Source organism: Sceloporus occidentalis, unplaced genomic scaffold (assembly GCF_023333645.1).
Source record: "Sceloporus occidentalis isolate IW3139 unplaced genomic scaffold, rSceOcc1.0.p SCAF_12, whole genome shotgun sequence".
NCBI lineage: Eukaryota > Metazoa > Chordata > Lepidosauria > Squamata > Phrynosomatidae > Sceloporus > Sceloporus occidentalis.
Genome location: NW_028316992.1, coordinates 22,995,721 through 23,014,109, shown reverse-complemented (window position 1 = coordinate 23,014,109; position 18,389 = coordinate 22,995,721). Strand labels below are relative to the sequence as shown.

The 18,389-nt window shown below is 38.7% G+C and overlaps 1 protein-coding gene across 3 annotated transcripts in view; it reads left to right on the top strand.

Moving 5' to 3' along the window:
- COL6A3 (collagen type VI alpha 3 chain) overlaps positions 1-18,121 on the top strand; it is a 128,826-nt gene extending 110,705 nt beyond the window's left edge. For 2 of the 3 annotated variants that reach the window (XM_089478063.1, XM_089478064.1), the window contains 5 exons: positions 5,017-5,187; positions 5,306-5,356; positions 8,169-8,255; positions 14,993-15,163; positions 17,322-18,121. In XM_089478063.1, the coding sequence (XP_089334189.1) occupies positions 5,017-5,187; positions 5,306-5,356; positions 8,169-8,255; positions 14,993-15,163; positions 17,322-17,362 (521 nt within the window). In that variant the 3' untranslated portion in view covers positions 17,363-18,121. The remainder of the gene's footprint in view (positions 1-5,016; positions 5,188-5,305; positions 5,357-8,168; positions 8,256-14,992; positions 15,164-17,321) is intronic. The other variant, XM_089478062.1, reaches the window with a different exon arrangement.
- The last annotated feature ends 268 nt before the right edge of the window (positions 18,122-18,389 follow it).

Genomic DNA, 18,389 nt, shown 5'->3' with positions numbered 1-18,389 from the left:
AGCACTCTGTCATTATAACCAATGGGACTTGAATATCTGTGATATTTCCGAATATCAGAAATCGACATCAGTTTGGAATAGATCTTCCGTGAATCAGGAGGGATGAGTGTATACATTGTTAGGCAATGAGGGAAGGTTTATACTTGAGCCTACCAGCTCTGACTCCTTTCAGGGTTCATTACCTCTGAAGTCATTACAAACCATGGTGGCTTTCAGTACTGGATTTCCCATCTGCTGTGCTCCCTGCTCTCCAGGGAGAGAAGACTAATAATTGCCAAAAATGTTTCTAGCATCAACAATAGCCCTTCCTTCCCTCCCTCTTTTAAAAGGCCACTGTTTCGTTCTCATTCTGATAGCCACTTCTCATTCTGGAGCAGCCAGTGGTTAAGCCTCACATAAGGAAATAGGCATCATGAACTTAAAAATAAACTGTTTCCAGAGAAAATTGGGAAAATATTTTTCCTGTGGCTCAATGCAAAATGTTCAGTTGTGTAAGTCTGTGTCACACTGTATGTGTTTGCCTTGTGTCTTGTCTGTTTGGTGTCTTGATTTAGTGTAATAAACCATTAATGTGAAACCTCTTAGATTTTACTCAACGATTAACAATATGTTCTGTACTAACATTTGTTATGAATGTGTGGATGTTGTACTTGGTAATGCCCAAAGTCTGCTATTCTTTTTGTTTTCATAATCACTAAGGAATGAAATTGTTATATAATTAGGAATGAAACATCTGTGAGAACGTCTGTTGGGTTTTTGTATGAGAAGCTGCTAAAATAATCCAATTTTCCTGCCTCTTAACATTTACTTCACAAAAACTGAAGTAGAAATAATTCATGGCAAATTTTTAAATTTTTTAAATATTGTGATGTTCTGTTGACAGTTTAGCCATCTGTAACTTTCATTATGTATTTGCCAGTTTCAAAGCAGACGTTTGCTACATAATTGTTTCAGATTTCAAAGGTGCATAATTCATTGCTTTTTTAAGTCCCCGCTTCCCCACTTCTTGCATATTAGGCAGTTTTGATCTGAGCCAGCCTGCCTTAATTTTCTTGGTCAGTTTTCATGGCTTCAAAATTTGGGGCTAGGTTTCAAACTTTATGACGACTGCAAAGAAGTGGGGAAGGGGGGGGGGGGAATACCGAATAGTACAATAATGTATATGTCTTATAAGAGAACTGGAATGTTCTTCACTAGTTTTCCCCCCATTCACATTGATATTTGAAGTTTTTGTTTGTTTTTGACATTTATAATGATGCTGAAACAAGCAGCGTAGCAGCACTGTTTTGAATTCTCTGCTTCCTACCTCAGGTTCCTTAATAAAAGCTTGAACAAGGTTTTCAAATAATTCTGAACATATGAAGATTTCCAGAGCTACTTAGAAAGCTGAACCCATGTAAGGGACTGTACACACAGTCCCTAAGGGACGGCACGATCCTAGCCAGATCAGGGCTCTGGCAACCGCACGCCGCGGTTCTGATCTGGCCTTTCCAGGGCACAATAGCCATGGTGCTGTGGCTTGAAGGCGCTCCTTTGTTGCTGCTTCGTATGGATGCAGCACCAGAGGAGCGCTGCGATGCTGTGTGCCATGCAGAGCGGAGCATGGTGTCATAGTGCCTTGGGGGTGGAGTCAGGGCGTGCGTCATGTGGATGCAACACCCTGACTCTGCCCCGAGGCCAGCCTTAACAGCCGGTCTGAACAGCCCCTAAATTTTCTAATTGTGTTCAATGAAAAAATTTCTCTTTGGACATTTCATGATTACTTAAAAGGCTTCACATGCGGCAGATTCTTATGAAATCATTTCCTGATGGCATTATGATTGAGTTGAGGACATTGACAGATTCATATTTTTAAGCATAGTGGCCCAACATAACAGCTGCAGATTCATTCCTTCACCTTCCCCCCATCCCTGTTCATTTACCTTATTCTTTTGTTTGTATGTATAATTCCACTTTGTATTTTTTCACACCCATTTTCATTTTGCATGTCACAATTAGTGTAGCACTGATCTAGAAGACACTTGTCTTTGTCTAAATGTTAGCTGTTTGTTAGAGAGCCACAGGATGTACTTTATATGGGTCTGTTAGCCATAGTAGTAATCAATGGGTATGACTGAGATGTTGGAATTGTATGAAGGGTAACACAAATGAAGATTCAGAATTACTAAGTACTTTGGCTTTCCAGAGGTGCTTTTACCAGTGAGGCTTGGTTTTTATGTTATTATATTATATGTCTGTTTTTGCAATTCTTATGAAAACATAAAAGTCTTAATTGGCTAGAATGTAAAATTCATTAAATTACAGGGTGCCTTTTTTCCTGTTATATATTAACAAGCGTTACCGACAAGTATCAATAGTATGTGAAAAGATAACAGTGATGGTTTTACTGTCACTTACGAAAATGCTCTAAGGGTGAGATGACATGAGTGTGGATGCCATGCGCCTGTAGAGTATATTTAGGATGAGTTTGCATGCCCACTGCAGAGGTTCTGGGATTGCTTAACTGCAGATTTCCTCCCTCTCCGCCCAATATTTTTTGAAACATGCTCTTTCATTGAGGCTCCTAAGAGTCAATCATAAGGGTTTGTGTGTACATCCTTAATACTGCCTGAATGTTAACCAATTGCAGAGCTGGAAGTAAAGAAACTGCAAAGAAACTGTATAAATAGATAAATGTTGAATTAGTGAACTGAGAGAACTGAGAGGTGAATGCAAATCAGTAGCAGCAACCACGTATAATCATATAAAGGTGTTTTACGCAAATTAGCAGTATAGCAGTTTGTTTCTTTGTTGGAAAAAGACTGGTCCCAGCATCAGGGAAAAGAAAACCTAAAATTAAATATGGAAACAAAGACAGCAGGGAAGGGAGCCAAAACTCAGAATAAACCTAACGAATGACTGCAAGTAAATAGTTTAAAAAAACAAAAACAAACTACACCTCTGACTAACTTCACTGAAATAGCTGATCAATATCTATTACTCCCTAATTAAAGATGTTGTTGTCATTGTTGTTGTTACATGACTTCATTTCAACTCCATTTTTATGGCAACCCCATCATAGGGTTCTCCTGGCAAGATTTATTTGGAAGAGGCAGGTTTGCTATTGGCTTTCTCTAAAGCTCAGGGGCTATGACTTGCCCAAATTCACCCCCTGGGTTTTCATGGTTGAGCAAGGATTTGAACCCTGGTCTCCTGGACTCCTAGTCCAACGCTCAAACCTGCCCATGCTGGCTGTCGAATTAAAAGCTCCACTTCAATCTTTTTTTCCCTCAGTGCTAATGGGTTTTGAACCTTCCCTTTGCCATTGTCCTTACTTAAGCAATCCCAGTCTCTAAGCCCGTATCACATTTTGCTTCTCAGCACTTACACAGTCATGCTTGGTGTGTGTGTGTCACTGGCAGCCACAGCTTTCTCAAGTGCAGGTGGGATCACTGAAGCTGCTGAGCCCCAAAGGGCCTGTCAGCTCCCAGGAATGCATTCCCACCCAGGTCTAATCCAACATATATCTAATAAGTACAATACAGTATTTATTATTACACTCTATAGATCCATCCATAAAAACAAACAACAGACAACAGACAAACGACACTCCTCCCCTAGAAAGGTGTGAACACAGTGCATTGGGCATATAATTCTAGTTACCATACTATAATATTATTTTAATAATATTTTATACAGTATTTCCCCCATTTAATTCTAAACATAAAACAGAGGATACCTGGCTGAAAGGTGAATGTTATATTCTTTCTTTAAGTATGAAATATCTCAAGGCACAATTCTATGTATTAAGGGACTTGAATGCTAGGACTGGTCAAAGCGATATTAATTGGATGCTAAATTTCTAATTCTTACGGAGCTAAAGGATTACAGGCTTTTCCTTCTAGGATTGCTAAAGACAAGACTTCAAATTTTGCAGAGTTTTGTCTGCCACAACTTTAGGTTGGATCTAATTAGCCTCTTATCTCAGAAGGAAAATAAATTTACAAAGTGAAATTTCCTTCCAGATGTATAAACCAGCCCTCACTCGGCTAGAGGAGATGTTGCTGTGATGAATGTAGTTTTTTATGAGTCCCATTCTGCAGAAAGGCAGGATATAAAAATAATTAATTAATCACAAAACCACTTCAGAAAAACAGACCCAGGGCTATCCTTTGGTCACATAAAATATACATGCATGATGTTGCTTAAGAATGAGAAGGTTCATACACATACACAGTCAAAGGGATCACTTTTTTACCAGCTATCCTGCAGCTATCTCTCTCCATTCCTGTCCCTTGGACTGTGAAGCCCATCAAGTCAAAATCAAGAGGCAGACTAAAGGATATTTGGCAAAGGCAATCAAGCTTTGGAACTGGAACTGAATCCCCCTGAGCTTTTCCCAGATGGTCACATTCTGCTTTATATTACCATTGTTTGGGGTTTGGAAAGAGAAGCCTCTCAGTTGCACACTGAAGCACATTCTTAACAGATGGAGGAAATAGTACTTGTGTTGCAACCATTGTTTGCATGACAGTTTGGTGCTCATTGGTGGCCATCTAATAAAAAAGTTGCTTTTGAATTTGACCAAACACACATACATTACACATGAGTGATGTAATTTAACACCTACATCATTCTTGCATTTTTCTCACTATGCTTTTTTTTAATGCCTCTGACTGCTGTGCCGCATTGGATTTGGCTGATAATTTGCAGAGGCATGTACAAGCCTGGCGTCTTTACAGCAAACTTATGCAAAAGAATAAAAATAAAACAGGATCAAACATTAAGATGCATGCATTGGCTGCTTGGCATGTTGATAGTTTTATTAGGAGTGGTTGTGAGGTTCTTATATCCTGGATTGTTTCTGTGAAGAAAGATGTCAGAAGATGTCAGTAGTCTGTTATCAAGCACCATTTCCATTATGCTGTTGAAAACTGCTTCTTCTCTCCTTTTTTTTGGCTTTCTGTGCCTTTTTGCAGCTTTTAACCTTTTCAGAATCATTTAACATTTGCACATTTTGAAATTCAAATTTGACAGATCCTTGCTTGCTGGACCTTGACATGGGCACGCAGTGCAAGGAGTATCAGGTTAAGTGGTTCTTTGACTACAAAAACAAGATCTGCACCCAGATTTGGTATGGTGGGTGTGGCGGTAACGCCAATAGATTTGAGACAGAAGCTGACTGCATTGGCAGATGCTTGAAGCCATGTAAGTACTCCCATAGAGTTAACCCACTTTGAACTTTCAAATATTGTCAAGCAACATTTAAGAGCAGAAAAGAAAAAAAATAGTTTAAAAACAAACTCCACACACTTTCTCTCTACAGCAGATGAGGGAGTCATGGAGCTGCCTGTCCTTGAGAAAAGTCACTTGTCAGGTAAAATCAGAAACAGAGAGGATTGTGCATTTGGTCATTTGTTATTATAGTAGATGTGTCTCTTGAATGCTTTGCCCTGGCCACTGGCCAAATCTAACCACAAAATATGCCTTCTTGCTGCTGTCCTGTCTTGCTGCAAAAATGTCTTACATTTCCCCATCTCTGTTTGCATGCATCCTGTTATGCCTAGAAAGGCAATGTTGGTGTAAATGTAAAATGGAGCTGCACTTGTTCTCTTCCCTATATCCAGAGATTACAACAAACAGGATAGTACCAGGTTGGTTGCCCTGACCAACATAGACCACCCCTGTCTATAGGGCACAAAACTAGGTCTGTAGGACCACTTTCAGGATTTATTTTCTTTTATGTTCATTTTGTTTGTGTTCTTCTGTCATTTCTATAAGAAATCTGGGCTTTTATGCTGTTATGGACAGAGAAGCCCCCCATCTACCTGCCCATCCAGCCAGGCAGACCAAGTGAAAAAGTGGCATCCATAGCTGCCCTTCTCCTATCCTCTGAGTTTCTCCTAGACAAGATGCTGAGCATTCAGGCACTTCTCCATCCACAGCAGCCTCAATAGAGAGGATCTCCCTTCTCATGGCCAGGAATGGAAACTCATAGAATTTAAAAGGGAAAAAAAATCTTCCCTGTTGTGGTCCAGCAAATTATCATGGCCATGGTGCAGGAATGAGGATGAATTTCCTAGGAAAGCTCTGGCAACTAATTGCCCAGGAAATAAAAGGTGTGAGGCAAAAAGACCGGAGGGTATCTTGGAAAGATCTCCCTCAAGAAAGTCTCATTAAAAGGAAAGGAAAAAGCACAGATCTAAGTGTGCCAACAAAGCTGCTGTTGAGGCCACCCAAGGCTAACTCTCCAGACACTGCTCAAATTTCTGTGTCCTCTTACTTCTCTCACTCCTGTCAAAAGTATAAGCCAGCCAAGTAAGGAAAATCTACAAACCCAATTCCCAGTAGGATTAGCCGGGGGATGTCTTCTGCAATAGCCAGTTCTTAAAGACTCCATACTGCTTCCAAACCAGGAGGGCTAGGATTATGCTGAGTTATACTGAAGGGCCAAAGGTGTAGGGGCTGGTTAAGCAGCACTGAACTTGAAATCTGGGCCTCCAGCCTCCCACCCCTCTCCATTCCTGCAGAGAAAGAGTCTCTTTCACTCATATCACCCTGCTTGGTACTGGATGAACTGCTGCTACGAGAGGATGCCAATGAGTGGGTGAGACATCTTTCTCCTGTTTTTACTAGTCTTGTTGCTAAGCCAGCAAGCTCCACTCATGGTGCCATGAACCTCCAGCTTCAGCTTCCTACACTGAGACCCTACCTACTGTGTATCTCCTCTTCCTCTTGCAAAAGACCACAGATAGGCCTGTCCTGAATTACTCACATTATATATTAGAAATATTAGGATTTTGATGAAGGAGTGTTGTGGTTGATCTCAAAATACACTTTGGAATCATAATTTGGGATTTTTGTACTTGGATTTTTCTGAATTATTTATTGTCCTGGAGCCTAAGTAAGTAAGGACCAACTAAGAGATGATTAGGAGAAAAGTTTGTAGTTAAAGTCTATTGAATAAATCTTTCTTGGTTCATGAACTCAAATAATATATTGCCACACTAGCTCACATTAGATTCTAAGTTTATGAAACATTCTCAGTAGGTATGTTTTGGCATGTATGTATTAAGGTTGTAATACTATATTCAATATCATTAGTAATGGAGAAAACATTTTGAAACAAGAAATCAGAGCCCGAAAAGTCCCAATGAATGTAATGAAATGAACTAAAGCTATACACAACAGAACAGTGGTAGGATGATACTCAAGGAAATCTGTGTGGCTAAAGTACTGATTTTAACAGGTTTGAATAATTGCACAGCAGAGATAATGAGAATCAGCTTCAAAAATTATTTCTGGCTCACATCTCCAAGCTCTGTTGAATGTTGGGACACTGGACAAAAAAATGGTTCGAACCCAGTGTAGACCCATTACATCACTGGAATTTACAAAAGTGTTGATTTACCAAATCCTCATTATTTCAATTAGTCTTCTCTGGCTGAGATGAATAATTGGATTTAGGCTAGCAATTCCAAATCACTTTTAATTTATAGATTGCTGTAATTTTAGATAGCTAGTAAGACCCAAAAAGCATGAGCAGAAAAAAGATTGCAAATTTCAGGTTTGTGTCATTTGAATGGTCATAGATTTTGTTTTTTAACTTTAAATAGTTAAATATTATAGCAAGTTTCTAATCACAATTAAATGCATTTGGTTGCTTTTTTAAAAAAATGAAAACAGTGAAAAAACAATTTCCTATTTTATTGGTGATATTAGAAGGAAAATTAAATTCCACATTATCTCCTGGCCCTGCAATGGCTTATTTAAATAGCCACATCCTAAGGTAATTTGCTTTAAAATGAGTCCATATTTGCATATTTAGTCAAAGGATTACATTGCAGAAGATGTGAACTGCATGTCAAAAGATGTTCACAGTGATTCAGTGCCCTTGTCTCACCTCTGTTCCTTCTTGGGCTAAAAGTCTTGGGGGTGGTGATTGTCTTGGTTATGTTAAGGCATTCTGACTTTATTGTTGACCCTGCAGTTGACCCTGTGTAACTCACCAAAGAAAGTATATAAATCCCCTCCTTGCCCCACAAGCCTCTCCACATCATTATGGGAACTTGCTGTCAATTCTGGGTAACAATCTCACTTCCTTCAGTCTGGATAGACAGGTCCAGGTTGTGTATGCTCACTACTCGGCTACACAACTATAGTATAATAACTGGTCTCAACATTTACAGGACAGAAAGTGCCCAGGAAGAAGTTACCCAGGAGGAAATTACCCAGAAGGAAATTGGAAAGGAGAGCAAAAAAGGTAGCAAGAGCAGGTATGAGAAAAAGAAAAGAAATGAGACATCAACTGGATCAAGGAAGGTGTATGTAATGAGGAAAACATAATTAGTAAAAAGGGCACTGGATAGAACTAGCTCAGGGGCAGAATGTTTGCTTTGTCTGCAGAAAGTTCTGTGTCTGGGTGCTGATAATTTTGGAAACTCCAGCGGTAAAACTGGAAAATACCTCTGTATGAGACAGCCACTACAAATCTGAAGAGGTAATACTAGATCATTCAGGCCGGTGGTCTGAGGTAGCTTAATATGTTTCTGGATCATACCTAAGAAGGGACCAAGATTACTCACATCAACAATAATGGACATAGGTAAGAAAAAGAAGACCCATGCAAGGTAAGATTGTATCCGGAAGCACTGAGGTGTGAGATCACCTTTTTTTTAAACCTTGTCTTGACAGAGAAATGTTGTCCAAACATCTGATTAAGGTCTCTGGTGTTGGCCCTTATGGCATGATAGCAGTGGAGTTCTGTGTAAAACGTGCCCTGTTTAAGTAAAATTCTCATGGTAGTACTGAACCTTTTTCTTGATTAAAACGAGCAGGCTTATGTGGATTAGCACTTGGACTACTCAAAATGCTTGACAGGAGTTTTGGGTTCCGTACACAAACAAAGAAAACATAAGTACTTAAAAATAATTGGATGATCCAGAATTGTAGAGACACAAAATAGATGTAGTGGCCAAGTGTCAAAGGGATCTCAAGAAGATCATTATGTGGGGTAAGAGGGAAAACATGCAAACATGATGGGATGCCAGATGAGAATATTATTAACCAGCATAAATGCCATTTTATTGGAATAACCCCCTTCTGTCAGCTGATCTCACAACCCAACTGTTCTACTACTAGTTGAGATCAACCACAAGACTGGCACAAAATCAGGCCAGGGTGAGCCGAATTGCTGCTAAAATGTCATTTCCAATATCTGTAACTTGAGAAGTGGTTGGTTTTAGCATAGCTTTAGCTGGCACACTGTCATCTGAACCTTAGCCAGTTAGGATTGTTCTGGAAGGCCACAATTCAAGTTAAAGGGATTTACTTCTGAAAAAACATATAGCGAATTGTGCTGTAAATTTATCTTGCCAGAATAAACAAAACATCCTTGGTAAGAGTGTCTGTGTGGGAATTAGGCTTCTTCAGTTATCTTCATTGAGACTGCGAATGCTGCAATAATCAAGCAGATCTAATTTTCAACATGATATTAATATGATTATGTGTCTGTGAACAACAGTCTTTAAAAGATTATTCTGATCCTTCATGATCTTATTGGCCCTTAATTCTGTCTAGAATTATATATAAATATATATTTTTATAAATATATATAAATGTATATTTAAAAAGCTGGCTGGACAGGCTATCCACGAATATTAAAATGGTGACGTCTACAGTAAGAAAAAAAGGGATAAACGTACAGAAATACTGGAATCTAAGACTAGAGTAGAAGGTTCATGTTGGCAAAAAAAAGGTATACTGCCTTCTGAACATAAGTGTAATCAAAGTTTAAGACAAAAATTTAAAAGACCAGTTGATAAGCATTGATGAGAATGGTAATGAAGGCCTGAAATTTTGGCAGGAACAAGAGTGTTTAAACTAGTCCTCAACAAAGAATATAAAAGTAGCTGATCTGAACAGTGAAACAGCCCTTCTGCGTCAAAAGCAAGTCAACTCAACTTCGCCAAGCACTTTATCTCCATATTTTAGATGTCTGCAGGCTTTAGTTAGTAGGCTAGGTCTACCCTTCATCAAATATTATAAAGACCTAAGATTTAAAGAGTAGTTCTCATTTTACCTTTGCTAGTACAATTATATGGCCTAGAGTAGAAAATACAAATGTGCTTGTGTCATGTTTGTACAGAAACAGGTGTGTCATTTTTTAGAATTCAGGAAAAAGGAAATACACTTTTCTTAGCAGCAGCTATACAGACCATTTTTCCCCAGAGGCTCATGCCAAGATTTTCAATGTTTCACTCCTTTTCAGTGGAAAACCCTTGGGGGTTAGAATCTCACCTAAGTGAGAATTAGCCCACCATTGGCAAGTGTGTCTTTTTCCAGAACTGCATATATTTCATGCATGAACTGGGGAAAAACAACATAGAGGTTTTACTGTTCTATTTTTTTTAATTCAAAGTACATTTTTATAGTAATAGCACATTGTCTGCTGAAGTCTGGAAAATCTTTATAAACATCAAGTATTTATAAACTGTACATACTTTTCCACATAAAAGTGTTTAAAACATATAGGCGCATCATGAATCTGTTGTGTTAAAATATGTTTCTAATCTATAGAGAAAGATTGCTTCACCAACCAGGCCTTACTCACTTATGCTGTGCTTTTGTTTTGTTTGTTGATGTGGGGGTGAAGCAAGTCCACAGCATTCCTAGATTCCTGCCAGAAAGCATATTCAGAAGGAGTCGTCTTGGCCATAACATCCAAAATCCACAAAATAGTGATACCTTTATTTGACCAACCAAAATACACAATATATATATTGCTAGCTTTTGAAGCTCCACTGGCTTCATTGTTTAAATATTTGTAGGGGTGTCATACTGAAGATAGAGCAAGTTTGTTTTCTGCTGCCCTAGAGACCAGGACCCGGAAGAGTGGATTCAAACTGCAGGAAAAGAGATTCCACTTAAACATTAGGAAGAACATCCAGACAGTAAGAGCTATTCAGCAGTGGAACCCATTCCCTCAAATGTCATGGAGTCCCCTCCTTTGGAGTTTTTTAAATGGAGGCTGGATGGCCATGTGTCAGGGGTGCTTTGATTGTATATTCCCTCATGGCAGGGGGTTGAATCGGATGACCCTTAGGTCTCTCCCAGCTCTATGATTCTAAAGGAAATACCAGATATGAGTGATGATGACACAAGTTGTTCTTTCTTCTTCATCTGCACTTTAGAGCTTATTTAAATGTATATAACTGAGATGAAATAATCTTTGTGATGGATCTACCACTTCAGATTGTACAGTCAGCCCTCCATATCCATGGATTCTGGATCCATGTAATCTGCATCCACAGAGTCCGCAACTTGAAAATTATTTTTTAAAAATCCAAAAAGAAAACATTGATTTTGCGTACACACACACACACACACACACATATATATATATGTGACACCATTTTATTATGCCATTTTATAGCATGGGACTTGAGCACCCACCAATTTTGGTATCCACGGTGGTCCTGGTTACCAAATCCCAGCAGATGCCAAGGGCCCACTGTATATAGCGACGTGTTTCTTTGAAACAGTGACTTCAAAGCATTTTTTCAGTTCACATTTTAATGCAAATATACCTAATTTGTATTTCTCAAACCAGTATGAGAAATGAAAAACAGTTATTCTTTGGCAATCACACTTTTCTGGATTTCATAGTGCAGTTCTTCAATCTAAATAAACATACCAAGAATGCATATACTAATAAAATAATGGACAACAATATTTATATTAGGAAACATCATCTACAAAAAATGTGCATGCTAAACAAAAATGGTGTACAAAATGTGTATATTGGGAGAATATATATTAAAATACCCAAGGCTGGATGATCAGTGGTAGAAGAGGAGCAAACGCTCCTGGCAGCCTTGGGCTTCTGCTGGTACCATAAGTGTGACACCAAAGCTTCCTGTAGTAGGTGATGCTTTCAAGATAGAAATGCCCCTGGAGAGAGAGAGGCTGTGGATCTTACTTCTTCACTTTTCCCCAAGGGTTCACATTATTTGCCACCTAGCCAGACCCATTTACCATCTGCAGGGCAAGTGAAGAGGTGAGCAGTCCTCTGAGGCAGTCACCAACTGGGTTGCAGGGGAGCTGAAGGGGGAACTCGTCTTTACGCACCAAGAGGGGCTGTTTTTAGGAACTGTAACAGGGCCCCAGTGACCTTACTTTGGCAGCAATTGAAAAAAATATCTTTAAAATTGCTTATCGTTAAATCACAGCAAAGAGATGGCCTTGTGTAGTCCACCTTTTGCATTGCATTGAATTATAGGGTTGAAAGCATTTTCACATTGGGGTAATTTTAAAACATTTCCACATGGCACTTGAAAGACTGGTGGTTCCACCTTTTAGAAGAGGAATTTTGGGCAGCATCAAGGGAGCTATGCCACAGATGAGCAGAGGAATAGCTTTTATACTTTGCTACACCAGAAGATGGGTGAATACGACAGGACATGTTCACTGATATCAGAACAATTTTAAATCACATCTACTGTACTGTGTCTTGGTGACATTATGGTGGCAATTTCAAGCAACCAGCACAATGACAGAGCATAAATATTATTTACGAAGGCAGAAATATTGTAAGGTAGTCATTAATTTAGTAAATGCACTCTTAGATCAATCAGAACTGCAACAGCACTCAGATATTAGAGTACCTGTAGTTAGCAGGGAGGTACTATATATTCCTAAAAAACCAAACAAAAAATGCTAAAAGCCTCACTGAATAGTAACAGACCACAATTACAGGTGTGAGATGTAAATGATGATAATGTATTCCATTCAACTGTATTTAGAATTTTTTATACACATGTAGTAGAAGAAAAAAACTTAGATTTACACTTACTGGTTCAATAGACATTAACTTGTTACAATTATTTAAGAAACGAAAACTTTATAATATGCAGATATTAATTAATATACAGAAATTAATGGAGAGTCACTGACTTCTGCTCTTAACTGCCTCCTGTGTTCAGTCAATCTGTTTCAGGGATCACAAAAATTATTCTAACATATAATTTCTGGCACGGACAAATGATAACATAAAAGGCATTATTTGGTTTGCAGTTAGAAAAATAGTGTAAAAGAAATTGCTCCCTTGATTGTGGATGAGTAAAGTAAGGACCCTTGTAATAATGACTTACAATGAATACAGTGAACACATCAGAAATGCCTAACTCCTGGATAAACACTCAGCTTTTGTTGTAAGAAATCAGGATGAACCCAACAGAATGGGTATGATAATAAGCTACAATAGGCAGAGATTTACAACCATCCACATTCTGCAGGAGCCAGAGACTCTTCACTCAATGAACATTTCTTTTGGCTGGACATGGTTTTGACCCACTTAAATTTTGTATTATCTAAGTAGTAAGGACTAGAGTTTATTAAAATACTTTCTGTGGCACTTCTCTAATGTGAGCGCTTAAGGATATTTTAACTCAACGCTGTGGTTCCTTCTGGCTTAAATGACAGAATGGATTTGGCTTGTTTTTGAAATGGAAACTTTCACTGATTCTGGTGTATTTAATCTGTGGCCACTTTCATTTGGTTTTGATGTTAATTGAGGCTACATTACCTTCTGTCCTAGGTATCTAAGGGGCTCTCCAGCCCGCCCCAAAAGGGTGGGCTGGAGGCTCCCAGTTTCCCTCCAGAGGGATGCTGCAGCAGTCAAACCACTCGGCGTCCCTCTGGACCAAAAAGAACCTGGGGAAAAATGGGTTCTTTTTGGCATGCGGAGACGACATCATCAGTGCACCATTGTTGCACTGTAACACATCCATAACGTAAGCACCGCTCCCAGAGGTGCAGACGTGGGGCCATGTTTTTATCATGCACGGCGCCACGTAAAGATGGCGCTGCCCATACGTGTTAAGGTTCTGGAGTGTGTGGATGCTGTGCACTCCGGAACCGTAAAATTGGCCCCAGGCCGCCACAAACCAGCTGTCTGTACTGGGCTTATGTTTGATGCAGGTCAGTTTGTAGCATGCCATCTCATCTGAAAGAACTTCCTATCAGTGAATTATAGGCATTGTAATTAAAGCTTCATACATTACTTTTAGAATTGCATGGGTTTCATTTTAATTGCAGTTTCCATTCCAGTGTTTGTTATGCATAAGCTTTATCTTGTTTGTTATATTGCTGACTACATATCTGAAGAAGCTTATCTTTGACAAAATGGAAAGAAAACTACCTGAGATCCTTCTGTCTGCTACTATCTCATTTACTGCAGTTGTGAAAGATTCCCTTGTTAACATGTCTGTTGCCACAAAATTGTATTGGCTGTGATTAATTTTGGACATTAGTCTTGTGACAAATTAATTTCTGTATATTATACAGTTTTTATTTCTTTTAAACAACACTAACACGTTCATGTGTATTGATCTATAAGTGTAGGCATAAGATTTTTTTTCCTGTTACATGTGTAGATAAAAAGGTATGTGCAGTTGAATGGGATAAATTATCTTCATTTACATCTTATACCTGTAATTATGGTCTGCTGCTATGTATTCCCCACATACATTCTACCCAATTCACATTACCTTCTGTGTGCACACTCTATGTTAGCATTGCTTGCAGAACTGGATTTCTGTGTAGTTTGACTGACTGACTCACTATTTCCTTTATAATGAGAAATACTCATTATAATTGTATAATTGTTTAAAACTAGGGCTTTGGCTAATGTTTTCCTTTTCCAAACTTATGTTCTTTTATCCTGGGCATCCCCCCAGCTCTGCCTACTTTGTTCTTGTGGTGGATAGTGTTGCTTGTGGGTTGATTTCTTTGTTGTCATGTACAAACAATTTACTGTTGTCCTTTAATACTGCATGCTATACCTAGTAGAGGTCAATATATTTGTCACTGTCCCTTTAGCATGCTCATTGTCCAAGGGAACCCTTTATTTCTTGTTCACCCGTGCATCTGGGATACACAGAATGAAGGAGATTCACAGGAAGTGTGCAGGTTTTTGAAATGACCAATATATTCATTATTTGTTGATTTCCAGCCACAGATATTTGTAACTTGATAAAAGAAGAAGGGACCTGTAGAGAATTTAAGCTAAAATGGTATTATGATCCAAAGACCAAAAGCTGTGCCAGATTCTGGTATGGTGGTTGTGGCGGCAATGAAAACAGATTTAACACACAGAGAGAATGTGAACAGCTCTGCATGTCAGGTAAGTGAGAGACTATTATTTTGCTGTGTGTCTTACTAGATAGGGTTGTACACTTAACTGTTGGCAGCCAAAGATCTGAGGAGTCTTCCAATCCGCATCATAATTAGCGCAGGCTGCTATACTGACTTATGCCAGCCTTTACCTCCCTGATAGTCTTCAGATACACAGATTACAACTAGTAAAAAATGATGTTTGGAACATATTGGACATTATTGTGACCATTTAGAAAATAATCATCAGTTTCTGCAAAATGTTGGCAATGCAATGCCCATAATGATTCCTTCTGTCATATGGTGTGGGTTTGTTCAGTGGTTACTCCTTTTTGGTTGGATGTATTGCAACATATCAATTTCGTTTAGGAAAAATCCTTCATATTTGTAGATGTTCTTTAAAATTATTGTCCCAAGACATGGAATTTAACTGATGGTCAGTGTGGTTAGACCCTGCATGCTCTTGCTGTTACCAAAAGACTTGTACTGCAAGACTGGAAAGATGAATATTCTCCATCTATTGTTCCATGGTCAGAAGTTCTTACTGGTTTAGCTACTTATGAATGTGTATTTTATAGATGCCAATTTCAAGAAAATGTGTTTTTGGAAATGTGATCAAGTTCTTTTAATATATGTGTCTAGCATAGATTCACTCCCTCATAAACCATAAGGTTGCGAGTTCAATCCCAGCCAGGGGGCTCATGCTCAACTCAGGTTTGCATCCTTCTGAGGTCATTAAAATGAGTACCCAGATTGTTGGGGGCAATTAGGTTACACTTTGTAAACCATTTAGGAAGTGCTTAAGCAGTATAGAAATGCACTTGCTATTGCTATATTCTTTGTAAAACAAACACACACACACACACACACACCACACTTCTCACCACTCTGTGCCTGCATGGTAAATTAGGGAACATTGCAGTTGTAGTCCATTATAGCTGGGAAGTCCCAGGATGGGGAAAGCTGGGTTTTCACATTTGGAAATTTAAACAAAACTCTTTGCTAAACCCAGCTTTCCCCATGAATGTCTCATTTCTAGCTATGGGGTCTTGCATATCATTTTTTTTTTTAAATTTATTCTGTGACAGGGAACAAGGAAACAAAACATATGGATGGATAGCACTTTATAAAATGTGTTTCCTGAACATAAATTTTCTCTCAGTCCCATAGTAGGTACTACAACTAGTATTTAAGTTTTTATAGAATTGTATTGATATATTCCCAGAAGCACCTAAAAAGGGAAATAATTACTGAGGGAATATCAGCCACAAATACTAGAAAGAGAAACAGATGAATTTCTGTTGTTTTGCATCCAGTTGTATCTATACCTAATGAGGTCAACCATATCCCAACATTGTACAGCCTTGGAAAGCAATCCCTGGCAAGCTCTAACAGGAGGAGTGTATCTTCTGTCCTCTCTTCATTACAATTCCCAGATTCCTACCACCCAGAAGGGGTCAGATGTCTGCTTTCTGCACTATATGTTCAGATATGGCTGCAAAACTAGAGGGGTTATCTTTATGCTTTGGCCAACCCAGGAATCAAAGCAACAAGTATTTCAGACTTGCCAAACTGCTGCAGTGATCTGATGTACCCATATTCTTCTGTTCATTGGGGATTCCCCCCCCCGCCCTCCCCCATTTTAGAATTACCAAAGGTTTGTGTTTTCAAATGTTTGTCTTTTATTCTTGGAACACTGCAGTGTCAGTTGGCTAAAAACACTCTCAAATGCTCTCCCTCAATTCTAGCCATGGGCTTCAAAGTGAACAAAACCAGCCTTTTTATGGTTACTTGACAGATCTGTCTGTCTGCCCTCTTTTCTTGGAAGGTCTTCATGATGTCTGTGGCAGATCCTCTATCTAGGCTGACCCTGCAGTTCCAGCTCTGTCACTCACCTTGCCCTTTTACCTTTAAGATCTTACCCTGGATCTGGTTCAGTGTGGTAAACCATGACAGTTCTCCCTTTAGGAGAATCTTCCATGGGAGTATTCCTGTTCCGAGGCAGCAAATTTAGGTTGGGCTTCAGGTATCAATAGCTAGTTTCTGCAAAATCCTTACCTGTACCAACTTTCATTTCAGACAATATTCTCACTCAAATCTCTGTCTGTCTGTCTGTCTGTCTGTCTTCTTTAACATGAAATCCTAATAAAATCCTTTTGTTTTTTCAGCAAACATCAGTCCTAGCATTGTGACAACTATAGGAACTTAAACCACCAGCAAAATGTCAACACATACCTCTAAGAGAACCAGGGGTCAGCCATTGCCAATGTACCCCACGTAGAAGCTAAGGGTATGGGCTACCTTGCACTGTGCTGTTTCTGCTTTACGTTCCAAGCAAACCTTGAAGAAAGTGTTTTGCTGTATGACTTTATCAATATGGTGCTAAACTGTTTGTGGACTAAATGCTAAATGTGTCTGGGATATATTCTATACTTTCAACATTATGTAATATTTACCCACCACAGATCTTATTTGTTTGAAAAAAATACAGTTTTCTTTGGATTCCGGCATCGTGCCTATTTTGGGCAATGTAAAGACTAGAAAATAATGAAAAAATATCACTGCAACTGTTATGTACTTGCTTTTATCATTTCCATAACTGAGCATAACTTTAGATGGAAAGCATTTCTATAAAAGGAATAGTCAGTTCTGAAATACAAGCAGTCCAACTTTTCATTCTGTTTTAACTCTTACTGGATAGATTTTGTACTAATTCTTTTTTATGCATATGTGATCAAACCAACCAGAAAAGAATGCAACATTTCTTCATACAGATGCACTGCTGGGACCAACGACTGAGTTTTAAAAGAAAAAAGACACGGCGTAGGGTGTTTTCAGCAATCTTCTAATGTGTGTTTTACAATTTTTAAATATTTTGGCAGGGGTGGGAATTCTATTTTTATTGTGGTTTTGTTTCTAGGAAATCTATACAAAAGAACTTTAAATAAAGTTTAATTGTGGTTTTCAAAAAAAATTTTTTTAGTGTTTTTATTTGTTCATATGTTTGTGCATCCACATGTACACACAACCAAACCAAAGCTTCTATGAAGGTTCAACCATGCAAGTAACTGAGACTTGGATGTTACCCAAGAAACTGAACATAGAGCAGTAGGCATAGATACAATATAGTACAGAAAATCAGTTGTATCAAGATCTTTGCAGTCATATATCCAAGCTTCCAACTGAATAGGCCACGTTCAGTTCAGTCCCTATGGCTCTATAAGGAAAACAGTACA